The 17,367-nt window shown below is 30.9% G+C and overlaps 1 protein-coding gene and 1 pseudogene across 2 annotated transcripts; one reads left to right on the top strand and one right to left on the bottom strand.

Annotated features, from left to right (window-relative positions):
- Positions 1 to 2,039: 2,039 nt before the first annotated feature.
- LOC141713544 (protein TRIGALACTOSYLDIACYLGLYCEROL 2, chloroplastic-like) lies at positions 2,040 to 14,747 on the top strand (annotated as a pseudogene).
- A 95-nt stretch (positions 14,748 to 14,842) lies between these two features.
- Positions 14,843 to 16,500, bottom strand: LOC141713545 (peptidyl-prolyl cis-trans isomerase FKBP13, chloroplastic-like). 2 transcript variants are annotated; one of them, XM_074517010.1, is made up of 5 exons: positions 15,878 to 16,500; positions 15,672 to 15,764; positions 15,428 to 15,509; positions 15,275 to 15,343; positions 14,843 to 15,133 (listed from the first exon to the last, which is right to left on the bottom strand). In XM_074517010.1, the coding sequence occupies exons 1-5, from the start codon at positions 16,241 to 16,243 to the stop codon at positions 15,069 to 15,071; spliced, it is 675 nt and encodes a 224-aa protein (XP_074373111.1). In that variant the 5' UTR covers positions 16,244 to 16,500; the 3' UTR covers positions 14,843 to 15,068. The 2 variants fall into 2 exon arrangements, with proteins under 2 accessions (XP_074373111.1, XP_074373112.1); XM_074517011.1 differs by having other exon boundaries at positions 15,428 to 15,488; positions 15,878 to 16,469.
- Positions 16,501 to 17,367: the final 867 nt, after the last annotated feature.

Below are 17,367 nucleotides of genomic sequence, written 5' to 3' on the forward strand. Positions count from 1 at the left end.
AACTTGATATTGGATTATCCGCAATATTTGAGAAATTACAGCAAGGGGAAGAAGTTGAGTTCTTTACTTTACATAATGGACTAATTAGGAAACAAGGTAAAATAGTAGTAGGGCCCGATACAATTTTGAAGGACAAAATCTTGCAATGGCATCATTCTACTCCAGAGGGAGGTCACTCTGGTAGAGATATTACATTAAAGAGAGTAAAAAAGTTGTTTACTTGGAAAGGGCTGACTAAGGACATAAACCATTTTATCAAAACTTGCTCTATTTGTCAAAAGGTGAAATATGATACAACAGCATATCCAGGACTGTTGCAACCATTACCCGTCCCTGAGGAAGTTTGGGCAGATGTCAGTATGGACTTTGTAACTGGATTACCAAATTCTCATGGGTATTCAGTTATATTTGTGGTAGTTGATAGACTCAGCAAATTTGCTCATTTCATGCCTTTGAAACATCCTTTTGATGCGGTGCAGGTAGCTCAAGTTTATCTAGATAATGTGTTCAAGCTTCATGGATGGCCTAAAAGCATAGTTAGTGATAGGGATTCAATTTTTCTCAGTAAATTTTGGCAATCCTTATTTTCTATTCATGGTACTATTTTTAAAATGTCTACAGCTTATCATCCAGCTACAGATGGTCAGACTGAGGTGGTGAATAGATGTCTTGAAACTTATCTCAGATGTATGTGTGGTGATAAGGAAAAGGATTGGAGTAAATGGTTGGCATTAGCTGAATGGTGGTATAATACACACTTTCACACATCTGCTCAGATTACTCCTTATGAAGTGGTTTTTAATCAACCACCGCCATTGCATTTGCCTTACTTAGCTGGAGAAACTACTAATCAGGAGGTGGACAGAAGTTTACTTAGGAGGGAACAAATGATTTCTGTGTTAAAATTGCATTTGACTAGTGCTCAGAATACAATGAAAGTCCAGGCAGACAAGCATATGACTGAAAAAGAATTTCAGGTGGGGGATTGGGTTTGGCTAAAAGTTCAAGATTATAAACAGATCACTTTGCAGCAAAGGAGCAATCAAAAGCTGGCATCTAAGTTTTGTGGTCCTTTTCAAATATTGGCCAGAATTGGGACTGTTGCTTACAAACTCGGATTTTCTCCTGATATCAAAATTCATGATGTGGTTCATATATCTAAATTGAAGAAATTTCATGGAGATCCTCCAGTTTTTTCATCTGTTCCTCAATGGTTAACTCACGAATCTTCTACAACTGGATCCTTGGTCCCTGAAGCTATTTTTGATCATAGAATGGTTAAATTTCAGAATTCTGCTCAGATACAGTACTTGGTGCAGTGGCAACATGCTCCGCCAACTGAAAATCCATGGGAATTAGCTGCAGACTTTGCTGATCAATATCCAGAACTGGTGCGGCATTACTTTAAGACTTGAGGTCAAGTCTTTTTGGAAGGGGGAGGATATATTATAGTAACAACTATAACAATCCATTTTTTAGAAAATTAACAGAAAAATAGGAAAATAAAATGATGAAATAACTTGAATTGAGTTTAGGCGGGAAAATTTGTTATCATTTCTTGTCCTTTCTGTGAATGGATTGAGATGTATAAAACTAGGTGATGTAATATTTTAGATTCATTCTGGAAAATATATACAATTTACTTGCATCTCTCTCATCTAAATCTCTCTCTCTCTTCTCATCTCTCTCTCTTACCTTTCTATTCCAGAATCTCTCTTACTTGTCACCAAATTGATATCAATTCGTATTGATCATAGTTGTTAGAGATTGAATTAGTGCAGCATTACATGAGTTACGCTAACAAATTCATTCTCTCAACACCTTCAATTTAATTATTATATCAATGTTTATATATATATATATGTATATTATTTGTCTGTATTCTTTGTTTGTTCACTTACACTTACATTACCCTCATTTCAGCTCACACCAAGCGTACACTAATGTTATTATCAACTCACATTTATCTCAACTGAAGCATTGTGTTAAAAGCATTGAAATTAGTTGGGAATTAAGAAAGTTTCGGTTTTGATTGAAAAATGTTGGGGAATAGTTTGGTGCATGTTTCATCAACATGCCCTGCTGTATTTCTTCGAATTTGGTTTCCCGAAATGGGCTTGTGAATTTTGTGCATAATTTGAATTTGAAACCCCGGAAAAGATTGACGAGTTTAAGAGCTGTATCTGATAATGTGAATAATACCCAACCGCCAATTTCTAGTCCTGAGCAGAAAAATGCACTTTCTGTTGTTCTTGATATTCCTAAGACTATTTGGCGACAGACTTTGCGGCCTTTGAGTGATTTTGGGTTTGGGAGGAGGAGCATTTGGGAAGGCGGGGTTGGGTTATTTCTTGTGTCGGGCACGGTTCTTTTTGTGCTTTGTTTGGCGTGGTTGAAAGGTTTTCAGTTAAGATCGAAGTTTAGGAAGTATTTGGCTGTTTTTGAGTTTTCTCAGGCTTGTGGTATTAGTTATGGTACGCCTGTTAGAATCAGAGGGGTTACAGTTGGAAATGTGATTCAGGTTAATCCGTCACTGAAAAGCATTGAAGCGGTTGTGGAGGTCAGTTAAATGTTATTTATATATAAGAAAGACTTAATTATAACTTAACCCTTAAAGTATAACACATTGTACACATAAAGCCTTAAAGAAAAAAGTCATATATTTTAACCCTTGAAGTATGAGATTTGTTCACTTTAACCCTTTTGTCAAAAATTCTTTCAATACTGCCCTCGACTCAAAGTTATTATGTCCTCAATCAAATATTTCAAAGCAACATTGTTCGTCAATCATTTTCTTGTCATTTTTTATTTATTAGTCTGGTCTTCTCATGGAAACAATGATTGATATAATACCTCGCAATCCAATTCCGACTCCCACAGTAGGTCCTCTTCATGCGGAATGTAGAAATGAAGGTTTAATTTTATGTGACAGGCAAAAGATAAAAGGAATTCAAGGGGTAAGTCTGGATGCATTAGTCGGAATATTTACCCGCCTTGGACGTGATGTAGAGGAAATTGGTGTTGCCAATACATATGCATTGGCTGTTAAAGCTGCAGCTGTTATTGAAGAAGCAAAACCACTCCTTACACAGGTGGTCTATAGGCATCTTAAGTTTTCTTGTTAGTTCGTACAAATTTTATTGTACCTAGTGATGTGCTAGTGATGTGCTTACATGTCAAGTTAAAAAGGAGACAGAGTCACTAGTTTGATTTTATATAATTATGTTGCTGATTTTTGCCCATATGTTTACATAGTAAACTACGGAAATGTGCAATTTAAAGATAAAACCGTGTTAATAATAATATCCTTTTCCTGAAAATTCATGTGAATTTGGTGTGTCATTAAATATTGTATTGTCTGTGCTTGACTGCTTTGTCAAAAAAACACCCTTGAAATAGTGCGTTGGGAACACAAATAATTAACAAAAACTTTTAATATTTTCTGGCTGACTGCCTTTCTCTAGCAAGATTTTTGCCTCAAGACTTATCAGGTTTCTATAGTTTCCGGTCTATGTCTTTTCTCTTTAATAATTCTGATAATTTCTATTATCAAAGCATATTTTTACGAGGCACACCGTCTTTAACTGGCGTCTATTCATGCGTAAAGCGCTACATTTATTTCTTCTAATGACATTTTATCCATCTATATTTTATCCAGTTATATTATTTGTTAAAATTATTCTTTTAAGTCCTTGTATTCTTAGTTTATCATTTCTAAATGTTATTATCATATTTCCAAGTTGTTGGTAAATTCTCATAATTTCTTCGTTATTATCTCTTGTCCATGTTATTTTATTTTTTCTTTCTAGTAATTTTTCCAGATCTATATAATCAAATTCAAAGTGAAACAGAAGAATTAACAATAAAAAAGATATTCAAGACATCATATTTTGAAAGAAATAAGGAAGTTAGGTATATAGCCCAAAAACATGAGAATGTAATAGATATAGATACAATAAATGGAAAAACGAGAATAAATTTAATAACAGATGGATTAATAAAAAGAGAATTATCCAAATTAAAACAAAAGGAAGCAAATAAACTAAAAAACATATATTTTGGAGCAATAGAATTTACAATAAAAGCATATTTTCAGAAAAATATCGATACTCCTATACAGATATATGTATTGGATGATAGAATAATAGGAAATATACAAGATTCATTAATAGCAGTAATAAAAGGAAACTTGATATATCAGAAATTAAAATTTATAATACAACCCGATTTCAGTATATCACTAAGGGATGAAAATAAAGAAAGATCTTTAACATTATACTATAAGTTAGATTGAATAAAAATGCAAAAAGGAAGTAAAGTTATTAGTATAGAAACCAAAATGGTTTATGCTATGACTGGAAACCATCACGTAAAGAAACAAACGGAATTAGGAATAATAGTACCAAAGTTATATAATGATATATTAGAAAAAATTGAACATAAAGAAGAATCTCAAATAACAATCCCAGAAGAAATTACAATAGATTTTAGTAATAGACAAATGATTCCAAGGCAAAGAATTAAACCAATATTAGAAGGATCTAGATTAAGTTTTAGAAAAGAACAAAATCCTATAAGATTAATTAGATCAATGAGTATGACGAGTAGAAAGATAGATTTAATAAAAATAGATATTGATAGTTTGAAAATAAAAATAATAATATTTGACGAAACAATAACAAGAGACTGTATAGCAGAAATTAATACAAGAGCTACCAAAAGTTTTATTCATATAAGCAAGGTAAATGAAGAAAATTGTAAGTGGATAGAACCTCAGACTTACAGATATGCAGAAAATGATAGAGAAATATTTATTACTAAATGTACTAATTTAAAGTTTAAAATATTAGACTTAGAATATAATATAAATATAGGAGTAATAGAATATGATAGTTCGAGTGAATTATTATTAGGAAGCGACTTCTTAAAAATGATAAATTATAAAATTAATAATAATGGAATAAAGATAGTAGATCAAGGAAAAGAAAGATTTATAGAAAAACTATGAATATACAAGAAAAATTAAGGAATAAGAAAGAAAAGTTAAAGAAAATACAGAGTATGTTAGAAAGCGAAATAGATTCACAAATAAAATATTTAGAATATAAGGAAAGACAAACAAAGTTAGAAAATGATATTAAGAAATTGAATAGTAACTAATGAATAGTAAAAGGTACATGAATAGTAAAAAGGAAATAAAATTTGATCCAATTTCTGGGGGTTATTATTATGGATCGTTTATATATCTACACAACCCTAAAGAGGGAAGGCGAGGGAAGGTGCATGCATTTTCGTATTAATTAATATGGTTATTTTTTGCATGTAGTAAGCAATAGACAAAATCAAATTCATTATTTTAAATGAAATCATCTCTATAACCTCATACTAATTATACATCATAATCTCAGAAAATATTATTTTATAATGCTATCATACACAATCAGATTTAAATCAGAATTTTTTTTACCTCTTACAATAGCTTTCTGGTCACCGGAAGTCTCAACTCACCCTTGCCCTATTATCCATAACGCTCTCCAAGCTCCTTTGGATATTCTTTGGCTGGATGCAGGAGTCCTCACACGGTCTCTTCCATATCGCTATTCTTCAAGATATTATTTTTCTGAACCAATTCTGATTGTATATAATACTTATAAAATAATCTGTTTCTATTATTATGATATATTCCTAGTAGAGTTTATAGAGAGTGAAGAAGTTTAGCCAGACATATTCAGAGAGAGAGAGAATTGAACTTCAAAAATTTTTCAGATCTATTTCTAATTTTTCTTGATTTTTTATTAATTGCTTTAGTTTTCTATTATTTCTAGTTATTGCATTTGGATTTGTCTAATTCATTTTTTAATTTTTTGTTTTAAATCGTCTATTAATCTATATTGTTCAGTTAATACTTCTTTTAAGTCTTTTATTTCAATTTCTAAATTAGTTTCTTTAATAAATTTTTCTCGTTTTAATAAAAGTTTTTCTTCCTCTAGTCTCCTAATTTTTTCATCTCTTTCTTCCAACATTGTTTGTAATATAGCTATAATATCTAATTTTTCATTTATTATTTGCATGCTTATCTTACAACTTTCAATATGTTGATTTATTAGCCTATTATATGTTGGTTCTTTACCAGCTATATACTGAATTGATCGTATCCTTAAATCTTCCATAAGTCAGATTAATTGTCTGTATAAAATTTTCTTACACATCTGTTGTGTTACTTTGTTTTCTACTATAAATAAAATTAATAGAGTTGCTATTATTTTAGATTTATATCTTTTATTCCTTTCTCTATTTATTCTTGTCGGAGGTCTCATTTAACCATCAAATTTTATTTCCTTTTTACTATTCATGTACCTTTTACTATTCATTAGTTACTATTCACGGCTACTTTTGCTACAGTGTTTTACTGTTCATTTCCCGCCTATTACTAGCTCTGATACCAATTTCTGGGGGTTATTATTATGGATCGTTTATATATCAATCTTTTCTTCTTTCTCCATCTTTGTCTGCCATGATATTTTTGGAATCTCCTGGTAATATAACTTTTTGGTTTTCACCATTCAATTTGCAGTGTTCTGGTGTATTACACCATTTTTGTATTATGCAAAGGGATCAGAATTCATCCCTTTGTCATCATCTTTTAGAATGATAATAGGTCTCTTTCGAGGACCTGTTATTCTTTGATAATATTCAGTAGTATGTTTTGCATGATTATATTTCAGGTTTTCTATTTTATCAAGCATTATCTCTAATGCCATAGTTCCTGAATTTTGTATAATATTATCATAATATAAGGTTATTATACTTTCAGTGAAACCTCCACCATGGCTTTCAGAAATAATTATAGCTTTCCGAGCTCGTAGTATATCTTGTATTTTGGACCTGAGGGTAGCTAGTCCAATGGCTCGTTTTTCACATAACCATTCCTGGAATTTGTTAATATCACAGGGATTTGGTAATTTCAAGCTTTTGGTTTCTCCCACAATATCTGCCATATTCCTTCCCAATTTAAATAGTTGACATATTATTATGGGTTTTCCAACTAGATCGGTTGATGCATCAAAAACTTGTATTCCATATGAGCCTGCTCCCATTTCCCGTATCATAGCTTCCACGGATTTGACAATTATACTTGGTAGCTTTGATATACAATACATGGTTTCATTTGTTAAGATCTTGTCAACAAAACCATGTATAAACAGGTTATAGACTATGTCAGGTTTTGCATTTTCACAACAAATATATCTGGGATATTTTGTAGATTTTGTCAGTCTGCAAACATCAGGGTTAGATTTATAATCATAATATTTCATCATTTGCTCATATGTTTTCACTATCTCAGGTGAGTGTTTCAGCCTATCACTCATTGATAAATTTGACAGAGTAGTTGATATGTTGGTTGAAGGTGATGGCATGGTTACAAGCTTTGATGAAAATGTTATAGGTTTTATTGTAGGGATTGCAACTGAAGCTTGTAGAGTTGTTTTGTCTTTTATAGCTTCCATAATTTGTTTCAGAAAATGTTGGTTCTCCTGAACCAGGGTTTCTATCTCCTTTTGGAGTTTGGTGATTTTCTCATTATTGGTTGAGATATGAGAAGTGACATCAGTGATATATTTCTCAAAATTTTCCATATCCTGCTAAGAGCAACAAACAATTAAATTTTCCCTTTACAAAAACAAAATGCATGACATTCAATGACATTCAATTTTCTAATAATTGATATTAATAATTCATCAATATACCTTCTATTAGGAGTGAAATAATAACCAATGTGTTTTTCTATTTCTAGAAATCCTTTGTATGCTTCTTCTAGTTTTTCTATATTATTTTCATCTAATCCTTCGAGAGCAATTTTTTTTTATAAATTCTACAGCTTCTGAAGTAGTAGTCCATATTATTAAAGATCCCGATATGATTTTCCATGGTTGAGCTTGTCTTCTTGTATATTCTATTTTCATTGTTTATTTTCTCTGCTAAGATAGTCAGCTAACACATTTTTTGTTCCTGATATATTTTTTATTACAAAATCATAACAACAGAAATAAGATTGCCATTTTCTTCTTTTATTTAATTCTGGTAATAATTCTATTTTATTAGTAATAAAGGCTTTTACTTGAGTAATCTGTTCTTACTACAAATTTAACAGGTAATAAATGATAATGAAACTTTTTAATCCCATATTTTACAGCTAATAGTTCTTTTTCATTTATGTGGTAGTTTGATTCATTAGGTTTCCAAGTTCCTCCTGCATATCCACATATATGTGTATTTTCTTTATCTATGTCATCCTTCTCATATGCTATTAGGACTGCTCCCCATCCTATATCACTAGCATCAGTATATAATTCTAAATGATCTGTTTCTATGGGTATTCTATATTTTGGTAAATCTTTCACCTTTTCCTTAAGAATTTTTATACAGTTTTCATGTTCTTTTGTCCATCCAAAAGGTTTATTTTTTGTTAGTTCCTGTAATGGTTTTCTTAATTTAGGTAAGTCTTTAATATGATCTGAGGCATAATTTATTATTCCTAAAAATTGTTGTACCTCTTTTTTATTTTCTAATTTGTCCTTAAAATTTACAATCTTTGTTACTATATGATCTTGTAATTGTATACCTTCTTTATCTATTTTGTATCCTAAATATTCTATCTTATTCTTAAATATTTCAGATTTCTTTTCAGACAGTAATATTCCATGCTGGTCTATTGTTTTTATAAATTGCTCTAAATGTTTTATATGCTCTTCTAGAGTTTCACTATATATTAATATATCGTCTACATATACTATACAGAAATCTTTTAATTTCCTAAAGATTTGGTCCATTCTTCGTTGAAATATTTGTGGCGCATTTTTTAATCCAAAGGGTAATACTATCCATTCATAATGTCCTTGCGGAGCACTAAAGGCTGTTAAAGGCCTTGATTCTTTGGTTAATTTTATTTGCCAAAATCCACTTTTACAATCAAATTTACTAAACCATTTCTTATTTCCTAGTCTATTTATAAGATTTCTTTTGTATGGTAAGAAATATCCATCAAATATAGTTTTCTTATTTAATTCTCTATAGTCTATTACCATACGGGCTTTTCCCCTTTTCTGTTCATTATGTTTTCTTACAAGGAAAGCCGGGCTACTATGTGGACTTTTACTTTCTTGTATTAATTTTAGTTTTAATAATTCATTGATTTGATTATCAAATTCTTTTTGGTCTGAAGGGCTATACCTTATAGGTTTAGATCTTATTATATCATTAGGGTTTAATAATTTTATTTCAGCATATATCTTTTCCTTATCCCATAACCTCATAGGATTTTCTCCGAAGTTGGATTTTAATAAATTATTATATTTTTCAGTTAATTCTTGTAGATTATTATTTCTTTCTATTTTTAGATTGTTTATTCTTATAGTATTTATAGTACTTATTGGCATAATTCTTTTTAATACTATCCACTTATTACACGGAGTTTGTAATGATAGGGTATTTGAAGTTACTATATGTGTTTTAAAATAATCTAAAAAGTTATTTCCTAATAATATAGATTGCTTCATCTTATTCTGATATACAATAGGTAAACTGAATAATGTTTTATTTAACTTTATTCTCATGTTTTTTGCTATTACATCTAATTCCTTCTTTTGTTCATTAAATCCTGATACCCTAGTTCTATGTGCATTAGATTTTTCCCATCTATATGAAGCTAAAACTTCCTTTTTTACTAGACATAGATCTGCTCCACTATCTATAAATATTTTTTGTTTTAGGAATTTATATTTTTTATATTCTACATCTGCTTCTATGTATATTGCTACCATTCCTCCCAATTGCTTTCACTAGATGATTCATAATTTATAAAGTTTATTTCATTATCAGTTTCACTAATATAAAACTCTTCATATTCATACCATCTATTGTCATCTTCTTTAATTTATTCTATTTCCATTATGAATTGTGATGTATTTATATATTTTACTTTCTTTTCTTTCAGTTTAGGACATTTATTAGCATAATGTCCTTTTTCATTAAAATTCCAACATTTACATTCACTTATATCTTTCTTTTTAAAAGGTTTTCTTCTAAACTTTCTCTTATTTTTATATCTTCTCCTATTTTCTGGTGTATTTCTAAATTTCCTAAATCTTTTTCTCTTATATCTGTTGTATTTATAAGGATAATTATTTCTATTTTGTTTGCTTCTGTACTTATCATATGATTTTTTCTTATTATACCTCTTCTTATAGTTCCTATAGGGTTTTTTATCTTCACATCCAAATACTAATCTTCTTTCAGTGAATCCACATATTTCTCTTAATCCTAGTTTTTTATCCTTTTTAACCTTTTGTTGTACCCTATATTCTTCACATTTTCTCATTAGATATCCTCTTAGTACTCTTATTCTTTCACCCAGAGTGTTCTCACGAGGTTCTAACTTATTATATTCCTTAGTTATCTCAGTATTATAAGGTTCTGGTAAATGATCATAATATAATTGTTGATATATATGTCCTTCTTCGGGTAAGAATCTAGCTTCATAAAAGAATTTAGTAAAACTTATAGTATATTCTGGTAACTTGTTAATTTTACAGCATTTCATGTTATTTAGATTCATTATTATTTCTATTAAAACTTGGTCTCTAGCTACTATCCAAGGTTCTCCTAAGAATTCTCTTTTTAATATCATATCAAATATTTGTAACATTGATTTCCAATCCGTTGCATACCTTAGTACTTCAGTTTTTAACTGATATTCTATGGATTCTATCCAATATGCTACCTTTCCAATTAACGTTTTTGAGATCAAGTTATAAGTATATTCTAACTCATCTGTATGAGTAGAATTCATTAATGCTATATACATTCCTAAATTCCAATCAGTAATTCTCCTGCTAATTTCTTGTTCTTCATATACATTATCTAAGTCTAAAAAGTATCCATTCAAGTTTACGCCTTGTGACATTGATCCTATAAATTCTTTAAATTCATTATGTTGTCCTATTGGTATGTGTTTTGGTATCGTGTTCCTATATCTTGTTATAACTTCCATATTATGGTCGGTTACTTCTTCTTCTGGGTAGTTATTCATCTCCTCATTTTTTATTCCTTCAGTTTCTATATCAGTATAATTATTTTTATCTTCTTGGTCACTATTCGATTCTTGTTTTATTACTGCATTTACATTTTTCATTCTTTCTAAAGCTTCTATTATATTTTTATTTTCTATTTCCATTTCAGAATTTTCCTCATAACTACTGTTATATTCTTCTATTATATTCACCGTTTTTCCTAAATTATCTTGTTCCAATTCACTAGTACTTGTATTATTATTTGTAGATACAGTACTAGAAACTTCACTTGTATCTTTTCTTTTTCCTTTTAACTTATTTAATTGCCTTTTCAATATTTCTATTTCTTTTTTATTTTCTTCTGTTTTTTCATTTAATTCCTTTTTTGTTTGTCTTAAATCTCTTTTTACATCTTTTAGTTCCTTTTTAGTTTCTTTATATTTATTTTTATATTTTTTATATTTTTTTAACCATTTTTCATTAATATTTAATCGTAATTTTTTATTCTCCATCCTTATTTGTTCTATTTCTTCCTTTTGTTATTCTAATTTTGACTTTAAATATTCTATCACAGTTGTATCAATCTTAAACTCAGCTTTGCTTTCACTAGTTGTTTCCTTTTTTAATGGTTCATACTTATATTTTTCTCTTTCTAAAATTTCTTTTCCATGATTCTTTAAAAATGTTATCATGTTATATTCTTTTTGTTCTTTAGTTTCCATTAGAACTTTCCTTTTTTACTAAGTTGTCCCAAATTATCTAATACCTTTCCTATTGGTTCAGATATATTAGGTTTCATTTTACTTATATGTATCATCATTGGCTACGTTGTTTATAAACATTGGCAGTTAAGTTACTGCCAAGTCCCTTGAGAGTCTTTAACCCCTTACCCTCTCTGAAAGGGGGAAAGCGGTGTATGTTGCTGCTAAATGGGTTCTATTACCTTGTAAGCACACACTTATATATGGCAAGTTTTTTGCAGCAATTGAATAAGTTGCCAAGTATACTTATCAATTCAAGGTCCCACGGAGTCACGGATTAATTGCAGAATTTAATACCTGATTAAGAGTCTTTATGCCATTAGGACTTTGATTGTGCTTGTTGTATTCAGTTTAAGATTTTTCTTTTAAAGTGATTTTTAAATGTGCTCATGCATATAATTTCTCTTTTGATGTAGTGATGTCTCAGATTAAAGCCATGGCTGAAGATGTTCAACCTTTGCTGTCTGAGATCCGAGAAAGTGGTTTGCTAACAGAAGTTGAGAGTTTAACCAAAAGCCTGACAAAAGCAACCGGGGATTTGAGGTACAGTCTCTAGCTGCTGCCCCTTGCATTTGTTTATTTCAGTTTACTGTTCTAGAAGGCTCGAAGCCAATAATTAGAGCTATTCAAGTCCTGGGTGTCAAAGCATTTTGAAACATAAATTTTTTGAACTATTAGTCTAGCACAGTAACCTTGGAATGCTGGTTCAGTTTTAAAATCATTCGTGCACAGGGCCTTTTATACCAGTGTCACACCATCGTTGCCGTAGTTTTGACCTTCAATGTCATTTTTCTAGATGTACCACACAAAGACTAATATATTATTAAAAGATTAGTATGTTAGTTGTCCTATTGTCTGAGTCAATGACTAATATATTATTGACTGAAGAGTTTCTAATACATATGTATGCAGGTCTTAAGTGTTTTCATCTCAATATATAAGAAGGTGCTAAAGTGTCCAAAGATAGACATTATAATAGTTTGGTATAGATTCTTCAATGTTATGCAGATAACCTTATGTATGTAATCCAGAGTTTAGCTTGCTTTATAATTTCCCCCTTGCAAATGAAAGCGCAAGTAATGGAAAAAAGTAGCCGGATCCAACAAGGAATGCCTTAAATTCCCATAATTATCGACCTAAAGTCTAGGCTTACTGTGAATAGTTCCCAATTGTTTTTTTTGTTGGAGACATTTTTTTTATTGGTAATAAAACCTCCTTTTCGTTTAGTGGCTGGTTTACCTTTTGACTGTCGAACGAGAATATGCAATACTTCATTATTATTTGGGAATTTATAAATAAGCTCCACACTTTATTATTTAAGCTCTTGTAAATGTTTTGACATGTGAATGACATTATTATCCATTGTATAGTGAAGAATTACATGAAAAATATGGGTAGTTGTGCCAAAAAAATTACACTTGGAGCTTAATTAGTAAAGTGTGAAGTTTATTTATCACATTTTTATTTTCTTATAATTGCCGTATTCTTGTCATTTGTCAAAATGTGCGATTATCTTACTATTGTTTATATAAGTTGATAGTATCCTTCTCCTGATATACAAATAATATATTAATAATCTATTAACATATCAGTTAGATTTACAAATAGTTAAAGCACCTAAATAGATAAATCCTTTGTTACTCTGACTCTTCGGTTTTGGTCGCCCTACCCCTGTCGGACATTTGTACTCTCGGAAACTATGCCGTGTCAGACCTTTGTGTCAAATGTTCAAAGTTTGACCAATGTAAAGATTAAATATTCAGTTAAACTTGAGAAGAAAGAAAGAAACAAGAGTTAGATTAAATTAGAAAAGATGCCCAATTTGCAAATTTCTTCACAAAATCAAGTTTAATATAAATTTCTTTGTTATTTTATATTAGTATGTCCAACTTACTGTACTTGCTTATTAATATATTATGTCATGTCTCCGTATAGACCGTATCCTTGTCCTATAATAGGACAATTTAGATTTTTCTGGTTCTACACTTGAATACGTGTTATGTCCGACACTCCGTACCCGAGTAAGAGTACCATATTCATAAAGGAAGATTATAAAAAAATTAAAGTGCAACTATTCAATGTTCCAGACTTGTATTCCTCTCCTGCTTCCTCAGTTTCCTCTAGAGTCTGTATTGTAGCTCCATTTTGTAGCTCAGGCCTCAAACTATAGCCACTTGCCACACAGTGAGGATTTCGACTGTTTTCATATAAACTTCATAATAAGCGCCTCTTTAATGTGTCACCTGTTATGTGCGAGTGTGTGCCACTGTGCGTGTACACATGCTGCTGGTCTGACTGTATATGCTAATTGTTATATACATGTGTGTTACATACATTAACATGGAGGGTATTCCTTGTATTGCAGAAGTGTGCATTCATCCATTATGACCCCGGAGACTGCTGAGCTGATCCAGAAATCTATATATACTCTTATTTTCACTCTGAAAAATATTGCGGTTTGAATCTAACTAGACAAGTACATCCATTATGAGGTTATGAGCTTTTACTGTATTTGCTTACTCTGAACTATTATGCCAACATTGTAGAGTATAAGCTCAGATATTATGGGTTGTCAGTAGGTGCTTTATGTGTGTGCTGAGTCTTGTGTCATGAGTGCATAGTGTGATGCATGATCAGGATTCTGATATCGAAGCTTGTGTTGATGAAGGGAGAGGACGGAGTTAATTTTGTTTTTTCTTTTTGTTGGATGTATCATTTTATACCAAGTCCAGACTGAAGTTCTAACAACTTCAAGTCTATATCTTTGTTCTTTTTGAATCAGAAGTGGTATACAACTTATGGAATACTCTCAAGGTTTTACCATAAAAAGGACCCATCTGTAAGCTCTTTCTTAAAGAGAGCATAAAGTTGAAAAACAGAGCCTCTTTTAGAGGGCAATGTGATGAGCAATTTATTATTTTTTTTTTTGAAAAAGCAAAGAAGTTGATAGTGTTCTGTTTCAGTGTTTCATACAGTTTCAAGACCTTGTTTTTATAGATAACAGCCATGAAGTGATTGTTATGCATCAAACTCATTCCACTAGTAGTCCATCCATTACAATATAGATTTGGTGCTGTACCCGATATTAGACAATGAAACTCCGGAAGGGAATCAAGAACCTGTAGTATCATAATTGTAGCTCTATTGTATGCGGAGAACAGTGGTTCTGTAAGAGCACTTGTCACTATCTTATGTATGCGTAGATAGTAATGGTTTAAAGTTTAAACCCCATCAAATCTCATGCCTTTCCTATGAACTCCACATCAAACAGAAGAACTGAATCCGGAGGAATGATGCATGAACCTATATCCATGCCATTAAAAAGATAACCGAAATTATTCACAAAACATTCTGACCAAAGAAATTTAAACTCCAGCTTTACAAGAACCATTTACACATAATTCATGTGCTCATATTGGAGCTACAGACCGAAGAATTTCTTACCTCCTTTACAACCGGCTCCCCTCATTCCATATCCAAGCTGCGGAGGAAGTTTTAATGTACGTTTTCCTCCTGTAATGTCAGCCAAACATATGATTCATACATATGCATAAATTGTTATGAGATGCCATCTATTTATCAAAAAAGATTATGTACCAGCAAGCATAGGTGGAACTCCATCTCCTCCTAGAATTCCTTGATCCCATCCTTTTATAACCTGCAAGAACTCACCCCCAGACTTGTGTTTGTGTTCATAGGCAAGTAAACTATATTGTTGATTAGCAACTTGTTGATTAATTTGATCTATATATGCTACATTGTGGTGCTAACAAATACTAAATTTATCCGAGAACTGGAAATGCTAAATAATTATGAATGGCTTGTAGAAATCTCTCTGTACCTCCTCCACACCAATGCGAAATGTAAGAGGCTTTCCGCGGTTGTAGCTGCTGTCAAACACCTTCCCATTCTCCGGTTTTCCTGTATAATGTGCCTGCCATAGAAGAATTAGCACCATTTTTATTGATGATTGAATGCACACTATCTATATTAAAGCCACTTCAGAAACAAAAAAAATCATAATTTGATTATAGAAGATGAAGTCACCTTAATCAGTTGACCTTTGGAAGCTTCAGGGCCAAATCCAACAACTTTATCACAGAAGGCAAGGCCTGAAGGAGTTGTAGTGAATTCACACGGTGCAGTTGCTTCTGCAGCGACCGCTACCTTTTGGCCAAGAAAATCAAGAAGACTAGTGAAAGATAAGCCAAGGCCAATGGCCTCTCTTCTTCTGAATAAACTGTTTGTGGTTTTCTCTACACTTACTTGCAGCTGCTGACTAGTAGACTTATTGTTAAATTTCTGCTCATGGTTGGCATAAATTTTAAAGGCCGATGATGCTTGTGTTGTGAATGAAGTTCTTATTTGTTTTGTGTGTGTTGGAGAGGCTAGGGAAGGTGCCAATGAGCTCATCTCTCCAAACTGTAGTGTTTATCAAAGAATCGAACTTCGTAGTAGCGGGGTCCCCAATTTTTATGAAGACATCCCCTAATTAGGTACACAAATGGCCTTCCGCAAGAGCAGTTCTACCACTAGATGAGTCTGGAATAAAATGACAGAGATAAACTTTGATTGAAGAAGCCCATATTTATATTTAGGCCCAACCCATATCGAATTCCCAGCACAAATATCCAAATGGTATCTGACTATCTGTAGCTGCATAAATCCAAATGTAACTGGGAGTAGTATGTTAGGGATCTCCAAAGTGATCCAAAATCAGATTATTCAAATTTTCCTCCGACAATGCTTTTGGGATGATGAATAGTACTAATCTAAATTTGGATCATTATTATTCACCAATTTAAATTAAATTTAATAATTATAATTTTCTTATTAATATATTTAAGTTTATTGATTAAAAATTAATTTATAATTTATTAATGAACGTTAATGATATTTAATATCTTAATTAATGAACATGTTTTCGTTAATTAATCATAAAATTTTTGATCATTTTTATGTTTATTATTTTTTTTTGTGCTTGATTTAAATAATTTATCAAATATAATATATAGTTGATAATGGGTCAATATTAAATTTAAAATAAAGAGTTTGATACAATATTTGTGTATTATAATATGTAAAAAATTATTTGGATCAAAATTTGGATAACGTTGATGGAGTTTGTTAGAAATTTGGACTAAGGTTTGAATCAATTAATGATTCAAATTTACATTTTTGACAAAATTTTTGGAGATGGATTATTTAGGTCACTTCTAACCCGCATCTCCATTAAACGTTCAAATTATTGAATTATGTGTATTCAATCCTAACTTTACACTGTGTTCCACAAATTTTTTTTGGAGAGAAAAGAAAAAAATTGTAAAGAATATATTTCCTCACCTTGTTCTTGAACAACTTTTATGAAAAAAAGGAAAAGAAAGTTGCAGATTTGGGAATAATTTTTTTTTTATTTTTGTCTCCAAAATCTTCTTCCCACTTTTGGAAAGATCAGAAGAGAAAGGAAAATTAGTTATTTTCTATTTCTTTTCTTTTATATCCTATATTCGGGAACACAACATTAAAGATTTTTAAGG

This window comes from Apium graveolens, chromosome 3 (assembly GCF_009905375.1).
Source record: "Apium graveolens cultivar Ventura chromosome 3, ASM990537v1, whole genome shotgun sequence".
NCBI lineage: Eukaryota > Viridiplantae > Streptophyta > Magnoliopsida > Apiales > Apiaceae > Apium > Apium graveolens.